We start from the raw sequence: 15,598 nt of genomic DNA on the forward strand, positions 1-15,598 counted from the left end.
TATTTGCAAATTATGGTGGAAAATAAGTATTTGGTCACCTACAAACAAGATTTCTGTCTCTTTCAGACCTGTAACTTCTTCTTTAAGAGGCTTCTCTGTCCTCCACTCGTTACCTGTATTAATGGCACCTGTTTGAACTTGTTATCAGTATAAAAGACACCTGTCCACAACCTCAAACAGTCACACTCCACTCCACTATTGGATTGCAAATCCAATCAGTTTTTCACGTTGATTCAATGTCATAACATAGATTTTTGAGGGGTTGAAATTACATGGAACAATGTTGATTCAACCAGTTTTTGCCCTGTGGGTGTTTTTGCAAAATGGTATTGTGGTATTGTTGTGACTTTTTTCTCTCTCTAAAAAGCAGAAGTATGTGACAGTAATTTCAGCGAAATAGATGTTTTATGATGACATCAGTACTTCTCCACAACCACCCAGTCTTCAATAAGAAGAATTTGCCCGTCCACTGCTGGTCAGATAACACACAGCTGTTGGTACTACGTTCTTGAATCAAAGATTGTATTGATTACATATTTTCTGGAATACAACTCTCTTTCCTACAGGGCTAAAGCCACTATGCACTGTCAATACATTCTACAGTTATCTCTGTTAACTCTACTCTCCCTGCCAGGTACCGTTTTATCTTTGTTTCAGTTAATTATACATGTTAGGGTTAGGGTATTGTATTTCTCCAAAAAGTACGATCTTTGTCCCCATGTGCAGTTGCAAACCGTAGTCTGGCGGTTTTGGAGCAGTGGCTTCTTCCTTGCTGAGCAGCCTTTCAGGTTATGTCGATAAAGGACTCGTTTTACTGTGGATGTTGATACTTTTGTACCGGTTTCCTCCAGCATCTTCACAAGGTCCTTTGCTGTTGTTCTGGGATTGATTTGCACTTTTCGCACCAAAGTATTTTCATCTCTAGGAGACAGAACGCGTCTCCTTCCTGAGCTGTATGACGTCTGAGTGGTTATACTTGCGTATCTGTTTGTACAGATGAACGTGGTACCTTCAGGTGTTTGGAAATTGCTCCCAAGGATGAACCAGACTTGTGGAGGTCTACAATGTTTTTCTTAGGTCTTGGCTGATTTCATTTGATTTTCCCATGATGTCAACCAAAGAGGCACTGAGTTTGAAGGTAGGCCATGAAATACATCAAGTGTTGGGACTGCTGTTGGGACTCTACTGTTGGGACAGCTTTATGTAGGCCTTAACAGTTTGTGGGCACCGATTGTCACCATTGTAGTGCAATTAATGCATTATTTAGTGTTGTGTTGTGTTGTGTAGTGGCTTTGCTGGCATGCATTATTTTTTATTTGCCCCAGCAAGATTTACGTGCTAAAAATCGCCACTGAACGTAAGTTATGTAAATTACTCAAATATGGCTTATTGTGAGCCATATAAATAGCTTCATTATGGGCAATGAAACATATTGTTTTTTATTCAAATCAATTATAGCAGTAGCAAGTTTACCTCAGGTCCTCCTTCTCATCTTTGTGCTCTCCCTCTCTAACTGAACAGGTAGGTATTGTCCTCACACACAGATATTGCCTTTTTTTGGCCAGGGCTCAATATTTCTGATAGCCTATCATTGCAGTGTGTAATGCAGTGTAGCAGTGTTTAATATACACCATCTCAGCAGTGCAAAATATAAGGGAAGGAAGTACATTTTCTTAAAAAAATAACTTTGCTCTGTGCTTTTCTGAGCACGCTCTTGGTATAACCTAGACCTATAGCCTATAGTATAGGCTATGGATCATTTGATTGAGACCACACTAGGCATACTTGATATTGGACGCCCAGCAGAGAATCATGGATGAGGGGCAGCATTGGGCACACATCGAGATTTAATAAGTAACTAATTCTCAAACACTGAGCAATTTGACATTCAGGGCTCTATTTTCAGTTGGCGATAAGGCTGCACTAGTGTCAAACGGCCGTTTGTTTGCAATTTCAACCTGTAAAGTCAGCGCTCTGCTATTTTCAAACTGTTGCGCAAGGATGGGCAATTTACCTGTCTCAGCTCGCTTGCGCCCAGATAGGAAGGTTGGAAATATACTGAACAAAAATATAAAGGCAGTATGCAACAATTTTAAGGATTTGACTGAGTTACAGTTATATAAGGAAATTAATCAATTGAAATAGATTAATTAGGCCCTAAACTATGGATTTCACATGATTGGGCAGGGGCGCTGTCATGGGTGAGCTTGGGAGGGCACAGGCTCACCCACTGGGGAGCCAGGCCCAGCCAATCAGAATTAGTTTATGCCCACGAAAGGCCTTTATTACAGACAGAAATACTCCTCAATTTCCTCAGCTGTCCAGATGGCTAGTCTCAGACAATCCCGCAGGTGAAGAAGATGGATGTGGATGTCCTGGGCTGGCGTGATTACACGTGGCCTGCGGTTGTGAGGCCGGTTGGACGTACTGCTTATGGTAGAGAAATGAGCATTCAATTCTCTGGCAACAGCTCTGCTGGACGTTCTTGCAGTATTGTGGCATTGTGTTTGTTGTGTGACAAAACTGCACATTTTAGAGTGGCCTTTTAAAGGCCTAGCACAAGGTGCACCTGTGTGATGATCATGCTGTTTAATCAGCTTCTTGATATGCCATACCTGTCAGGTGGATGGATTATCTTGGCAAATGAGAAATGCTCACTAACAGGGATGTAAACAAATTTGTGCACACAATTTGAGAGAAATAAGCTTTTTGTGCACATGGAACATTTCTGGGATCTTTCATTTCAGCTCATGAAACATGGGACCAACACTTTACATGTTGCGTTTATATTTTTGTTAAGTATAATATAGCCTCTAGTAATGACAATTATTTATGTAACAGTGCCAGTAGCCTATGCGTTGTTTGCAAGAGGGACTCCAAACAAGAAGCTCCTCATTATGTAATCGTAATTTACAAGGTTTAGGCTGCACTTCTCAAAACACTAACACAATAAATGTAATTCTACATTTCAAAGGGGGGTAAAAACTTGACACACTACACAAAAAACTATTTGACCACAGTCAAACAGTTGCTTTGATTATCATAATGTGGGGTAGGAGATTAGCGAGTAAAATACTTGCGTTTATTTTTGTTGTTCAGTATATTTGAGATGTGTCCTTAAAAACATTTTCCAAAGTGCTATTTTCAGGCAGCGCTGGTAGGGATATTTAAAACCAACCAAAAGCTGGTTTTAGCGGTAACATGGTTGGTTATGGCATTAATTTTGACAGCGGAAACGCAGCCTATCCAGCCATGACGCACACTAGCATATGCACATGGAACAATAATATTGTGCTTTTGGAGCCTGTATACTTCGTATTTAGAAACATAAAAAAATGCATGTTTTTTTCCCATTTAGTTTTATTTGATTAAAAACCAAGCATAGCCTCCCCTCTTCTCAATGAAGGCTGTTTTCTTTTTGTCCTGCCCAATAAAATCAAGTATAGGCTATTCAAGACCATCGACAAAAGGGTTTGGCTCTTGAGACAGCTTGGAAATAAATCTTAATCATCGAAGCTTTATTAATGATCAAGTTTTAGAGGAGCAAAACAGTGAGCTGGCATTCCCTTTTTATCTACAGTATGTATTGTAGGCAGGCCTACACTATTTTAGCCATGCTTAAAATCCTCTGTGTTGTTTTAATACTAGATGCCCACAGGGAGAAATGCTGGTGCCTGTAACTGTGTTTAGACATAGCCTAGTTGTTGTTTTGTTTAGAATTTGATTCAAATGATTCACTCTTTTTGTAGGCCTTATCAATAATGACAATGCTTATTGACAAGGTTTGGCATGTTCATGCTCAGCTATAATGCAATTTACAATAGGTCTAGCCCTTATATCAGTATGAATGCTATGTATATATTTCCACATTGAAGCCATGCAATTACTTAGAACAATGCTGAATGCAAACAAGTTCAAGTTAACATACAGTACCAGTCAAAAGTTTGGACCCATTCCAGGATTTTTCTTTATTTGAACTATTTTCTACATTGTAGAATAATAGAGAACACATCAAAACTATGAAATAACACATATGGAATCATGTAGTAACCAAAAAAGTGTTAAACAAATCAAACTATATTTTCTTTTTGAGATTGGGTTTGGCGCCCCCCTCGGGTTCGTGCCGTGGGGGAGATCTCCGTGGGCTATACTCAGCCTTGTCACAGGGTAGTAAATTGGTGGTTTGAAGATATCACTCTAGTGGTGTGGGGGCTGTGTGTTGGCAAAGTGGGTGGGGTTATATCCTTCCTGGTTGGCCCTGTCCGGGGGTATTGTTAGACGGGGCCACAATGTCTCCCGACCTCTCCTGTCTCAGCCTCCAGTATTTATGCTGCAATAGTTTATGTGTCGGGAGCTAGGGTCAGTCTGTTATGTCTGGAGTATTTCTCTTGTCTTATCTGTTGTTCTGTGTAAATGTAAGTATGCTCCCTCTAATTCTCTCCCTCTCCTCCTGGAGGACCTGAGCCCTGGGACCATGCCTCAGGACTACCTGGCCTGATGACTCCTTGCTGTCACCAGTCCAACTGGTCATGCTGCTGCTCGAGTTTCAACTGTTCTGCCTGCGGCTATGGAACCCTGACCTGTTCACCAGGCGTGCTACCTTGTCCCGGAACTGCTGTTTTCAACTCTCTCTCTCTCTCTCTACCGCACCTGCTGTCGCTAACTCTGAATGCTCTGCTATGAAAAGCCAAATGACATTTACCCTTGAGTTGCTGACCTGTTGCACCTTCTACAACCACTGTGATTATTATTATTAATTGACCCTGCTGGTCATCTATAAACGCTTGAACATCTTGGCCATGCACTGTTATAATCTCCACCCGGCACAGCCAGAAGAGGACTGGCCACCCCTCAGAGCCTGGTTCCTCTCTAGGTTTCTTCCTAGGTTTCTGCCTTTCTATGGAGTTTTTCCTAGCCACTGTGCTTCTACATCTGCATTGCTTGCTGTTTGGGGTTTTAGGCTGGGTTTCTGTATAACACTTTGTGACATCAGCTGATGTAAAAAGGGCTTTATAAAACAATTTGATTGATGAATTTGATACTTCAAAGTAGCCACCCTTTGCCTTGATGACAGCTTTGCACACTCTTGGCATTCTCTCAACCAGCTTCATGAGGTGCTTCGCTTCCAGTAAAATAGAACAGAGAGAAAAGAGGACAAAACGAGACAGTCTTTCTCTAAAAGTTTTATGCTAACCTCATGCTAACCTGGAATGCATTAAAATTAACAGGTGTGCCTTGTTGGGGCAGCAGGGTAGCCTAGTGGTTAGAGTGTTGGACTAGTAACCAGAAGGTTGCAAGTTCAAATCCCTGAGCTGACAAGGTACAAATCTATCGTTCTGCCCCTGAACAGGCAGTTAACTCACTGTTCCTAGGCAGTCATTAAAAATAAGAATTTGTTCTTAACTGACTTGCCTAGTTAAATCAAAAATAAGGATAGGACACTTAAAAAAAAAAAAATCACCTGAAATGATCCAAATCTAACAGCCTGGATCTGAAGCATATTCTTGATACCATTTGAAAGGAAAAACTGTGAAGTTTGTGAAAATGTAAAATAGGATAATATAACACCACACTTTTAAAAAAAAAATCACCTAAAATGACCAAAATCTAACAGCCTGTAGCTCTGAATCTGTATATGCATATTCTTGATACCATTTAAAAGGAAAAACTTTGAAGTTTGTGGAAATGTAAAATTAATGTAGGATAATATAACACATTAAAGATAATACAAATAAAAAAACATGCACTTTTTTTGTTTTTTTCGTCATATTTGAAATGCAAGGCCAGGCGCAATTTAGATTTTGGCCACTAGATGGCAGCATTGTATGTGCAACGTTTTAGACTGATTCAATGAACCATTGCATATCTGTTCCAAATTTTGTATCAAGACTGCCCAAATGTGCCTAATTGGTTTATTAATATATTTTCAAGTTCATAACTGTGCACTCTCCTTAAACAATAGCATGGTATTTTTTCACTGTAATAGCTTCTGTAAATTGGACAGTGCAATTAGATTAACAAGAATTTAAGCTTTCTGCCCATATCATGTCCTGGGAAATGTTCTTGTTACTTACAACCTCATGCTAATCACATTAGCCTACGTTAGCTCAACCGTCCTGCAGAGGGGACACCGATCCTGCAGAGGTTTTAAATTAATGATCGACTGTAGTTTTACTTTGCTTATTTGAGCTGTTCTTGCCATAATATGGACTTGGTCTTTTACCAGATAGGGCTATCTTCTGTATACCACTTCTACCTTGTCACAACACAACTGATTGGCTCAAACGCATTAAGAAGGAAAGAAATTCCACAAATTAACTTTTAAGACATGTAAACATGTAAGAAAATGTAAAGACTTTGAAAGTTTCTTCAAGTGCAGTCGCAAAAACCATCAAGCGCTATGATGAAACTAGCTCTCATGAGGACCGCCACAGGAAAAGAAGACCCAGAGTTACCTCTGCTGCAGAGGATCAGTTCATTAGAGTTACCAGCCTCAGAAATTGCAGCCCAAATAAATACTTCACAGAGTTCAAGTAACAGACACATCTCAACATCCTCTGTTCACGCAGAGGAGACTGCGTGAACAGGCCTTCATGGTCAAATTGCTGCAAAGAAACCACTACTAAAGTACACCAATAGAAGAGGAGACATGCTTGGGCAAAGAAACATGAGCAATGGATATTAGACCAGTGGAAATCTGTCCTTTGGTCTGATGAGTCCAAATTTGAGATTTTTGGTGCCAACAGCCATGTCTTTGTGAGACGCAAAGTAGGTGAACAGATAATCTCCGAATGTGTGGTTCCCACCTTGAAGCATGGAGGAGGAGATGTGATGGTGTTGGGGTGCTTTGCTGGTGACACCGTCTGTGATTTATTTAGAATTCAAGTTACACTTACCCAGTATGGCTACCACAGCATTCTGCAGTGATACGCCATCCCATCTGATTTGCGCTTAGTGGGACTATCATTTGTTTTTCAACAGGACAATGATCCAAAACCTCCAGGCTGTGTAAGGGCTATTTGACCAAGAAGTAGAGTGATGGAGTGCTGCATCAGATTACCTGGCCTCCACAATCACCCGACTTCAATCCAATTGAGATGGTTTGGGATGAGTTGGACCGCAGAGTGAAGGAAATGTAGCCAACAAGTGCTCAGCATATGTGGGAACTCCTTCAAGACTGTTGGAAAAGCATTACAGGTGAAGCTGGTTGAGAGAATGCCAAGCGTGTGCAAAGCTGTCATCAAGGCAAATGGTGGCTACTTTGAAGAATCTCAAATATAAAATATGTTTAGATTTTTCCCCAACACTTTTTGGGTTACTACTTTATTCCATATGTGTTATTTCATAGTTTTGATGTCTTATCGATTATTCTACAATGTAGAAAATAGTAAAAATAAAGAAAAACCCTTGAATGAGTAGGTATGTCCAAACTTTTGACTGGTACTGTGTTTAGCAAAGATGGGATGGATCTACATGTTGATATTTTGTTTCTGTAAGGTCTTTAACAAACTATAACGGACCAACATTGAAGTTGATTCCAAAGCAATACATAAAATACCATAAATACACAACTTGAAGTAGGGATTGTCAACTAGATGCAGGCGTGGGATGATTGTTTTGGTGTGGATGGTCGGGGGGCTGGAACATAATTATGATCACATTTCTCTATTAAGCGTGGGAATACTTGGGAACAGATTTCTCAAATTAAAATCACTTGTAGCTGATTTCCTGGTGTTTTTAGTCTATGTCAAATAAAAAATACAATTATAAAAAAAAATTGCAAAGAGAACTTGGGGGGCCAAATAAAAACACAACATTTATATTCATGGAGCACGTTCTGATTAACCAGTGAGGGGCCAAGCCTCTACACACCCACAACTGGTTTATTCATCAAAACCCGGCCCTTTCGCGCCAGCGCTGCGCAGATAATTTTTAATTGTGGAAATAGCAAAAATATTTCGAAGACACCGCTGAACCTATGGCCAGCTCTTAGATTACCACAAACCAGGTTCGTTAATTGATTGCAAATTACATGACCCTCCCCTGGACTAAATAAAACAATTATAAACCCTCCCCCTGTACAGATGTTCCCCCTGACTGAAATTGAAAATGCATGACCCTCCCCCATTTTTCTCCGTGTAACAATGGTGTACATTTCGACCACTCCCTTATTTGTTCAATGGCATCAGTGCTTGGTACATAATTTTCAGGGGGAAAATGTGCGTGCATAGCGTGGGGGCGTGTTTAAGTTTTTTTTTTTTGCAGTGCGCAACGTCACTCGAATGCTACGCAGTGCTGAAACCTAACACAAGCGATCACTGATTAAAAAAAGGGGGAAACTACACACACACACTCTTGAACACACTTTCACCCCTTCTATCCAGCACAGCAACGTGACAAAATCCCACAGAGACTGGTAAGATCTAAATATCTTTCGGCACTGTACTAAAGGAATGATCGGTCTTTTTTTATCAGGTAACTATTGTTAGGTTTTAGGTCGATGGGAATTGCTGACGGACAAGCTCGCTGAAGTCCGTGTTCACTGCTGAATGTGAATACATCACGTATGGCGCTCTGCGTAGAAAGCACTCAAAACCTACCCGCGCCTCTACACCCTGAACAGAAATATACTAGAATAAAGTATGTTTAAAAGGTTAGGTATGATCACAAATGAAAGGACTATCTTTGTTTTACTGGTTCGGGCCTTTCTGTCCTACGACGAGGGCCTACAGTGTTCGTCTTTCGATGAGCAGTGTACCCAAATAGTAGTGTTCTTATACAGTTTGGAAGAGGCACACACACCCCTTTTCTATTTCAAAACTTACACTGAAATAAATAGTATTTTGACAAGATTGTGTTCGCGATGTTCCCCCCCAAAAAACACAGACCAACCCGATCATTAATCTAAACTGTTCGTAGCACTACCTGTCACTGTGTTTCGTGTGTAATTCTTGAAGATTTCATTGATAGTTTAGTAGCTATATATCCTTCGTTGTTTACTTGGCTGGTGAGCATGCACGTTGTGCTGCGTTGTTGCCGCCCGTCGCTGTGAGATCCTCTTCCTGAGCTATCATGGCAGCTGTGTTTAAAACCAAGGCGTTGCGGTGCATGCCATTGTGATTAAAAACACTCAGTTTCGTTATTAGGAGAACATGAGGTTGTAGAGATTAAATGTTACTGTGAAATACAACTTTTACCTTTAATTTTTATGGTGTATTTCAGATTTTTGTGATCAGGGCCTCTCACTTTTCAGTGTTTGTATGTAATGTCTCCATTTCCTATTAAAATATTATATCTTAACCTAATGAATTCTATGAGTTATTGTAATTTATGTTTAATAGATTATTGTTGATTTGACAATATTGTAGGTTTTGTCCTCTACACTTCTAGATCATAAAATGTATTCTACCGTCTTTCAACAATTTACTTGACTTTTCTGTTCTTCCAACACATGCATGTACACACAGATACACCACACCTACACCAACAATGGAATTGGCAGTAGCCGAGAGGCTTAACATCCCAAAAACAGGAGAAATGTTCCACAGGCCCACCCCTACTTTATTAGTCTCCAAGTCTCAATCAAATTCACCTTTTGTTTCACTGATGATTACACAACATGTTAGCAATGTATCCATGAAACACAGTACGCAACCTCCAGCAACGGTATGGTTTCATATGTAGGTCTAGATTTTAGGAACTTGGAGGGCCTTAACAGTTTTTTTAATAACTTCAGATATCATTTTCTGGCAGGGAGCCTAGTGGTTAGAGCATTAAGGCCAGTAACTGAAAGGTTGCTGAATTGAATCTCTGAGCTGACAAGGTAAAAATATGTTGTTCTGCCCATGGACAAGGCAGTTCCCCAGTAGGTCATCACTGCAAATAAACATTTGTTCTTAACTGTCTTGCCTAGTAAAATAAAGGTTACATTTGAATAAAATTGAATTTTTTTACAAATTATTCACTGACAGCAATAAACCTGTACCTTACCTGTCTAGTTTAATCTATAGTATCTAGTGAGGTTTACTAACAAGGTCAACTTGATGCTGCTATCAAGTGATTACCTCTCATTCTTTCTGTCCCTCTCACGAACAGAAGAGCTCACTGACTGTTACAGAGACGATACAGGAGACGACGAGAGAGTTTGTGAGAGAGACCGACCATGTCGGCACAGAGGAAGGGAGCAGCAGCAAAGCTGCGAAAATGTGCCTTCTGCAGGACGAACCGGGACAAGGAGTGTGGACAGCTGCTAGTGTCAGACAACCAGAAGGTGGCAGCCCACCATAAGTGCATGGTGAGAAGATCCCCCGGTCGGCGGTATAGCACTGACTACTGTATGCATTGGCCATCCATTAGGGTTTCTCAATGCCAACCAATTTAACTATCATATAAAACCATATTTAAGTGTCACTCCACAATATGACAGTATTGATATCCATGTTCCAGGTTAAAAAACAGATCATTGTGAACCACTGAGTTTTGAGACACTGTAGGTGTAGCCGATGTGAAATGGCTAGCTTGTTATCAGTGACGTCACTCGCTCTGAGACCTTTCAGTAGTTGTTTCGCTTGCTCTGCAAGGGACCTGGCTTTGGAGTGACTGGTTACGATGCTTTGTGGGTGTCAGTTGTCATTGTGTTCAGAGTGTCCCTGGTTTGAGCCCAGGATGGGGCAAGGAGAGGGATGTAAGCAATACTGTTACAAAAGCAATCATATAAGGCCGGGATGATACCAGTATCACGATACTCATTATTATCGTGGCAAGGAAACTAAACTCGAAGCGGATTGAACTTCTTTAGGAAAACCAGCCTAATGTTGGAAACAAACATTGTTGTCATCCAGAGTTACACCTGTTTATTTTCCAAGCTACAGCACACAATATTTGACGTACAGCGGGTTTTTATCAGGACAAAACAGTATGGTCTGATTCGTGTTTTCATTTTTGCCATGGAAAAGATATTGCAATACTGGTATCATCCCGGCCCTACAATCATATATGTTTCTGTATTGTAGCTTATTATTCCGATTAGCAGGGACTCTCATTGTGTCTCAGTTGTGAAACCTTATTCTTCTTAGGGCTTTGACGGTCATGGAATTTTGGTTGATGGAAATTGGCCCCCCCAAAAAAAGACTCCCATTCTCTCCTCTCCTGACTGCATGTGCTGCCATAGAAATATAATGAATAGAACAGGCGTCCCCATTCAAGTCAATGATGGCATAATGGTTGGACTGGCAGCCATTGCAAGGAGCAAAACAGGAAGTACCAATCAGTAAGTGCTGTAATTACAAAAATGAGCCACATCAGTTAACATAATTTGAATGAACATATTACATTACCATGGCATTTATATATAAATACCAGACAGCCATTGTGAGCGTACCCATGAGTTTACCAGTCAAATTGCCAGGGTTAGCGATTCCAAGCCTGTTCTATTAATGATATTTCTATGTGTGCTGCTGCTGCTGCAGGGAGGGTGATGTTGCCTAGGCAACCGAAGACTCATTGCAACTACAACTTGCTTGTTTCAGCAAGGAGCAAAAAGTTTCATCACATTACGAGTCCATGTCACCACTGAAACGGACTCGACTTCATGAATACCCAGCCATCCCGTCTTCAGTCAGCGTAGTTATTACATAGTTATTGCGTGTGTTGTCCAAGTATTCTGTTGAATGATTTTGTCATTGCCCTGTGCAGCTTTTCTCCTCCGCCCTGGTTACATCTCACTCAGACTGCAACGAGAACATCGGAGGGTTTTCTGTCCAGGACGTGAGAAAGGAGATCAAGAGGGGGAATAAACTTGTGAGTCTCCATGGCAAGATATTCCCGCATGTCCTCACATTTGGAATGTGTTCTAGATGGCACCCTAATCCCTATTAGTGCACTACGGCAAGTCTGGTCAACTAGTGCACGATATAGGGAATGGTGTGCCTTTTAGGACTCATACCACGGTGAGTTGCCAGGTTCAGCTAGTGAGATGGGAGGTCTGGTTCTTCTCCCCTTCAGATGTGTTGGTCCTGCCATCGGCCTGGTGCCACTGTTGGCTGTGATGTGAAGACATGCCGGCGGACGTATCACTACTACTGCGCAGTATGGGACAAGGCCCAGGTCAAAGAGAATCCCTCACAAGGGAGCTACCTGTAAGTGCCCTGTGTACATAACCTTATTAAAACATTTAGCTTGACATTTCTGTTAAAAATGATCCTAATATTTCTGTCTTTGGATGTAGTGTGTATTGTCGCAAACACCGGGATGCCTCCCAGGATGCCAGTGAAGGTATCTAACTTATCTTCTATGTGATGCTCAGCACACAAGGGATGGCTTTTCTTTTGACACTTTTAAAGTAGAACACGGGGATTAACTCTCTATACGGCTGTTGAGGGTGAATTGCCGGTGTATTGATGTATCCAATTTGATATTTTTCAGATGAACAGGAACAAGGAGGTGTTGCCAATGACTCAGACTCCTCCCCTCCAAGGAGTAGGGGGCGTGGGAGATTAGAGAAAGAGCGAATCAAAGTTGGATCCCGTGGCCAATCAGAGGACACACGCTCGACCTCCTCTCAAGGTGTAGATGATGAGAGCTCCTCGCATGTAAGACCACACACACACACACACACACACAAAACATTTGCCCTGAACATGTATCCTGAGGTGTGTGTCTGTCTTTCAGAGGGACAGGTCCCCTCTGAGGGGCTCTGGGGATGGTGGCCAGCGCTGTGGCTTCTGCCACTCCGGAGAGGAGGAGAACGAGATGCGGGGTGTGTTACATGCAGATAATGCAAAAAAGGTTGCTGCACATTACAAGTGCATGGTAAGAATGATCTCATCACTTGTCAGTCTGTACTAAGCAGTAACAATCATTGTTCATCAGAAAAAATGAATTTTCTGCTGAAGATGGTCTATATACTATTGTTTGTCCAAGCATTACTTTCTGGAAGATGTATGGATTGGAAAGGCACAATCCATTTTAAAGGTATTTTCTGTTATACTCTGATTTGCCCTGTTTGTCATCTGACCTGGTCGTCACTCCTACCTGGCAGCTGTTCTCATCGGGAACCGTCCAACTCACTACCTCCTCACGGGCTGAATTTGGGAACTTTGACATCAAAACAGTCATTCAGGAAATCAAGAGGGGGAAGAGAATGGTGAGAACCTTGCAGATAGCACTGTGAAGACGCAAGGGTTGCTCAGTGGGACAAGTAGCTTACTAGCACTAGCAACTAATAACATTTTATTTGCAGAGAATTTTAATGCATTTCTACTGAATATGGGGGAAGATCCTTGAAAGTCGCCAATGCTATATCAGAGACCTGCTGTTGTATTACCAATCAGATTGATATACCCATAGAGATCCTATTAAATAAGTATTATAGTTCTATGGATCCTTAGTTGAATGCACTGACTAAGTTGCTCTAGATAAGAGCGTCTGCTAAATTACAAAATGGAAATGTATATTGATGGTCTCTTCCAGAAATGTACCCTGTGTACCCAGTTGGGAGCCACTATTGGCTGTGAGATCAAAGCCTGTGTGAAGACCTATCATTATCACTGCGGCCTGCAGGACAAGGCCAAGTACATAGAGAACATGGCTCGTGGCATCTACAAGTGAGATCCCCCTCTGCTTTCTCATTTTCAGGTGTCAAGTCCTCACCTATGGATAGTTTTCTTCTGGTTCATAAAATAAACACTTAGTTTGCTGTTGGTGATTAATTACATTGCAACTACTTAAATAAAGTATAATTTATTTGGTCCTGACAGACCTCAATAATAATCCTCAAGTTAATATTCCTGTCCTGTCTGTAATTTTATGTAACCTTCGTAAAGATATAAGTTGACATTACACCATTGTCTCTTCTCCAGGCTGTACTGTAAGAATCACAGTGGGAATGAGGAGCGGGATGAGGAGGATGAGGAGAGGGAGAGTCGCAACAGAGAGAGGGCGGCCATTGATCACGGGGGAACACTACCTCTGCCTCCGCCACAAATCAATGGCAACTAGGTATGGCACTGTCACACCTGCCTGGATCAAATGGTGATGAATAAGTACCAATAGGTCAGCAGCTGTCAAGTATTTGGTATACGGCTGATGTCAATGAACTCCCTTCACAGGTGATGGTTAAGGATTGCAGGATAAGAAGAGGGGATATCCAAGATGGAGCAAAGATATTTTTCTATTGAGTTCTTCTCCTAAAGTAGGGGGCCACTGCCAGCCCCCTCATTCACCATTTCAGTTTCTTCAAACATCAGACACACACACACCCCTGCCAGATGTGAACATGTCAGCACCTGGCTTCTTCACAAACCTCTTTGGCATTGTTAAGTTTCATGGATGAGAAATGGCACGGAGGGACTGGAGTACAAAGAGCAAAACACTGCTGCTGGGTGAAAGACGAAGCATGAGAGTTGTGGTCTCCCTGTAATACATGTTGTATTGCTCTTAAAGAAGACATGACTCAACAAAGTTATCAACATTCATTGTATCTTGCTTCCCATGTGCCCCACAGCATTCTAGTCCTATACAAACAATATTATTCTTCCTCTAGCTCTTCTTCAAGGAGGCTGCCTTGTAATATTGTAGATTTTTCCCCCCAGTCTCTTCCTAATCATGGAATTTGATTTACTTTGTTGTAGCTGTAATCTTCTCTCAAGAAATTCCTTTTTTACTTCTCTAAAAAAAAAGTGTATTGTTTGACAACTGTATCATAATCATGAATACTATTGAATATTTGTGGCTTTCTTTTCTAGTCAATCAGGATTAAAGTTCATCTGCTAGCATGCAGCACTTTAGATAGTTTATTAATGTTCTGTGTTGCTCCAACATGCCCATGCAGACTTCTTTATAAGGACATAATATTGACTTAAGTTTTTGTGCTATTCTCATTTTCTCAGCATCCACAATTATATTTGTGAAGGGTTGCAATTACAGGCTACAATATACATTTTGTATTACACTTATTATACTGCTGAAATGTTTTTGTCCAACATAAGAAACCAAGAAAAAAACATTTTGATGTTGTCCAGAAGGTGGCAGTATTCCTTTTTCCTTTAAATGATTTGAATATTGTACCAGACATGTTATTTCGAAAGCTTCCAAATATGATTTTTTTTTTTTTTAACTTTTAAACTGCCAGATCAATAGTGGTTGTTGATGGACGCTTTGGGATTGGAGGAGTTTTGTTATGGTCAGTTAATAGGATGAAGAATGTCACAGATACCTGGATGTTGACCAGAGCAAGAAGGCCCTTCAGCACTACCCCAGTCAACAACGTATTCTGGGTTCAACCGGCTAGATGTCTAAATGGTAGTCTGTGTTTAGTTCAACCTGGATCCCTATCCAGGCTATATATCGTTTGAAGTAAGTTTATTGTTGGCAATAAAAACGGAATACAGTCCGCTGCACAGAAAAGCAGGTTGAAAATGTATTATTTGTTTTGAGCATTTATATTTAAAACGGTACTGTTGATTTAGAATGGGCATGTTGATCAACAACATATTGATCAATTGGGTAGCTAGAATGCTACATTACAGGTGCATGGTTTGAAGAAACTGCTTGGTAATTGACGTTGCCATTTTCCATATTCATAGTGATGGGAATATCA

At 41.0% G+C, this 15,598-nt stretch overlaps 1 protein-coding gene across 1 annotated transcript; it reads left to right on the forward strand.

The window, feature by feature from the left end:
- Window positions 1–8,236: 8,236 nt before the first annotated feature.
- On the forward strand, window positions 8,237–15,405 carry phf6 (PHD finger protein 6). Its single transcript, XM_021583467.3, has 11 exons — window positions 8,237–8,416; window positions 10,096–10,294; window positions 11,695–11,799; window positions 12,004–12,137; window positions 12,227–12,273; window positions 12,424–12,590; window positions 12,670–12,810; window positions 13,040–13,144; window positions 13,471–13,604; window positions 13,860–13,998; window positions 14,109–15,405. Exons 2-10 carry the CDS (start codon window positions 10,163–10,165, stop codon window positions 13,996–13,998), a joined length of 1,104 nt encoding a protein of 367 aa, XP_021439142.1. The 5' UTR covers window positions 8,237–8,416; window positions 10,096–10,162; the 3' UTR covers window positions 14,109–15,405.
- Window positions 15,406–15,598: the final 193 nt, after the last annotated feature.

Source organism: Oncorhynchus mykiss, chromosome 25, assembly GCF_057628025.1.
Source record: "Oncorhynchus mykiss isolate SJ-2025 chromosome 25, ASM5762802v1, whole genome shotgun sequence".
Taxonomy (NCBI): Eukaryota; Metazoa; Chordata; class Actinopteri; order Salmoniformes; family Salmonidae; genus Oncorhynchus; species Oncorhynchus mykiss.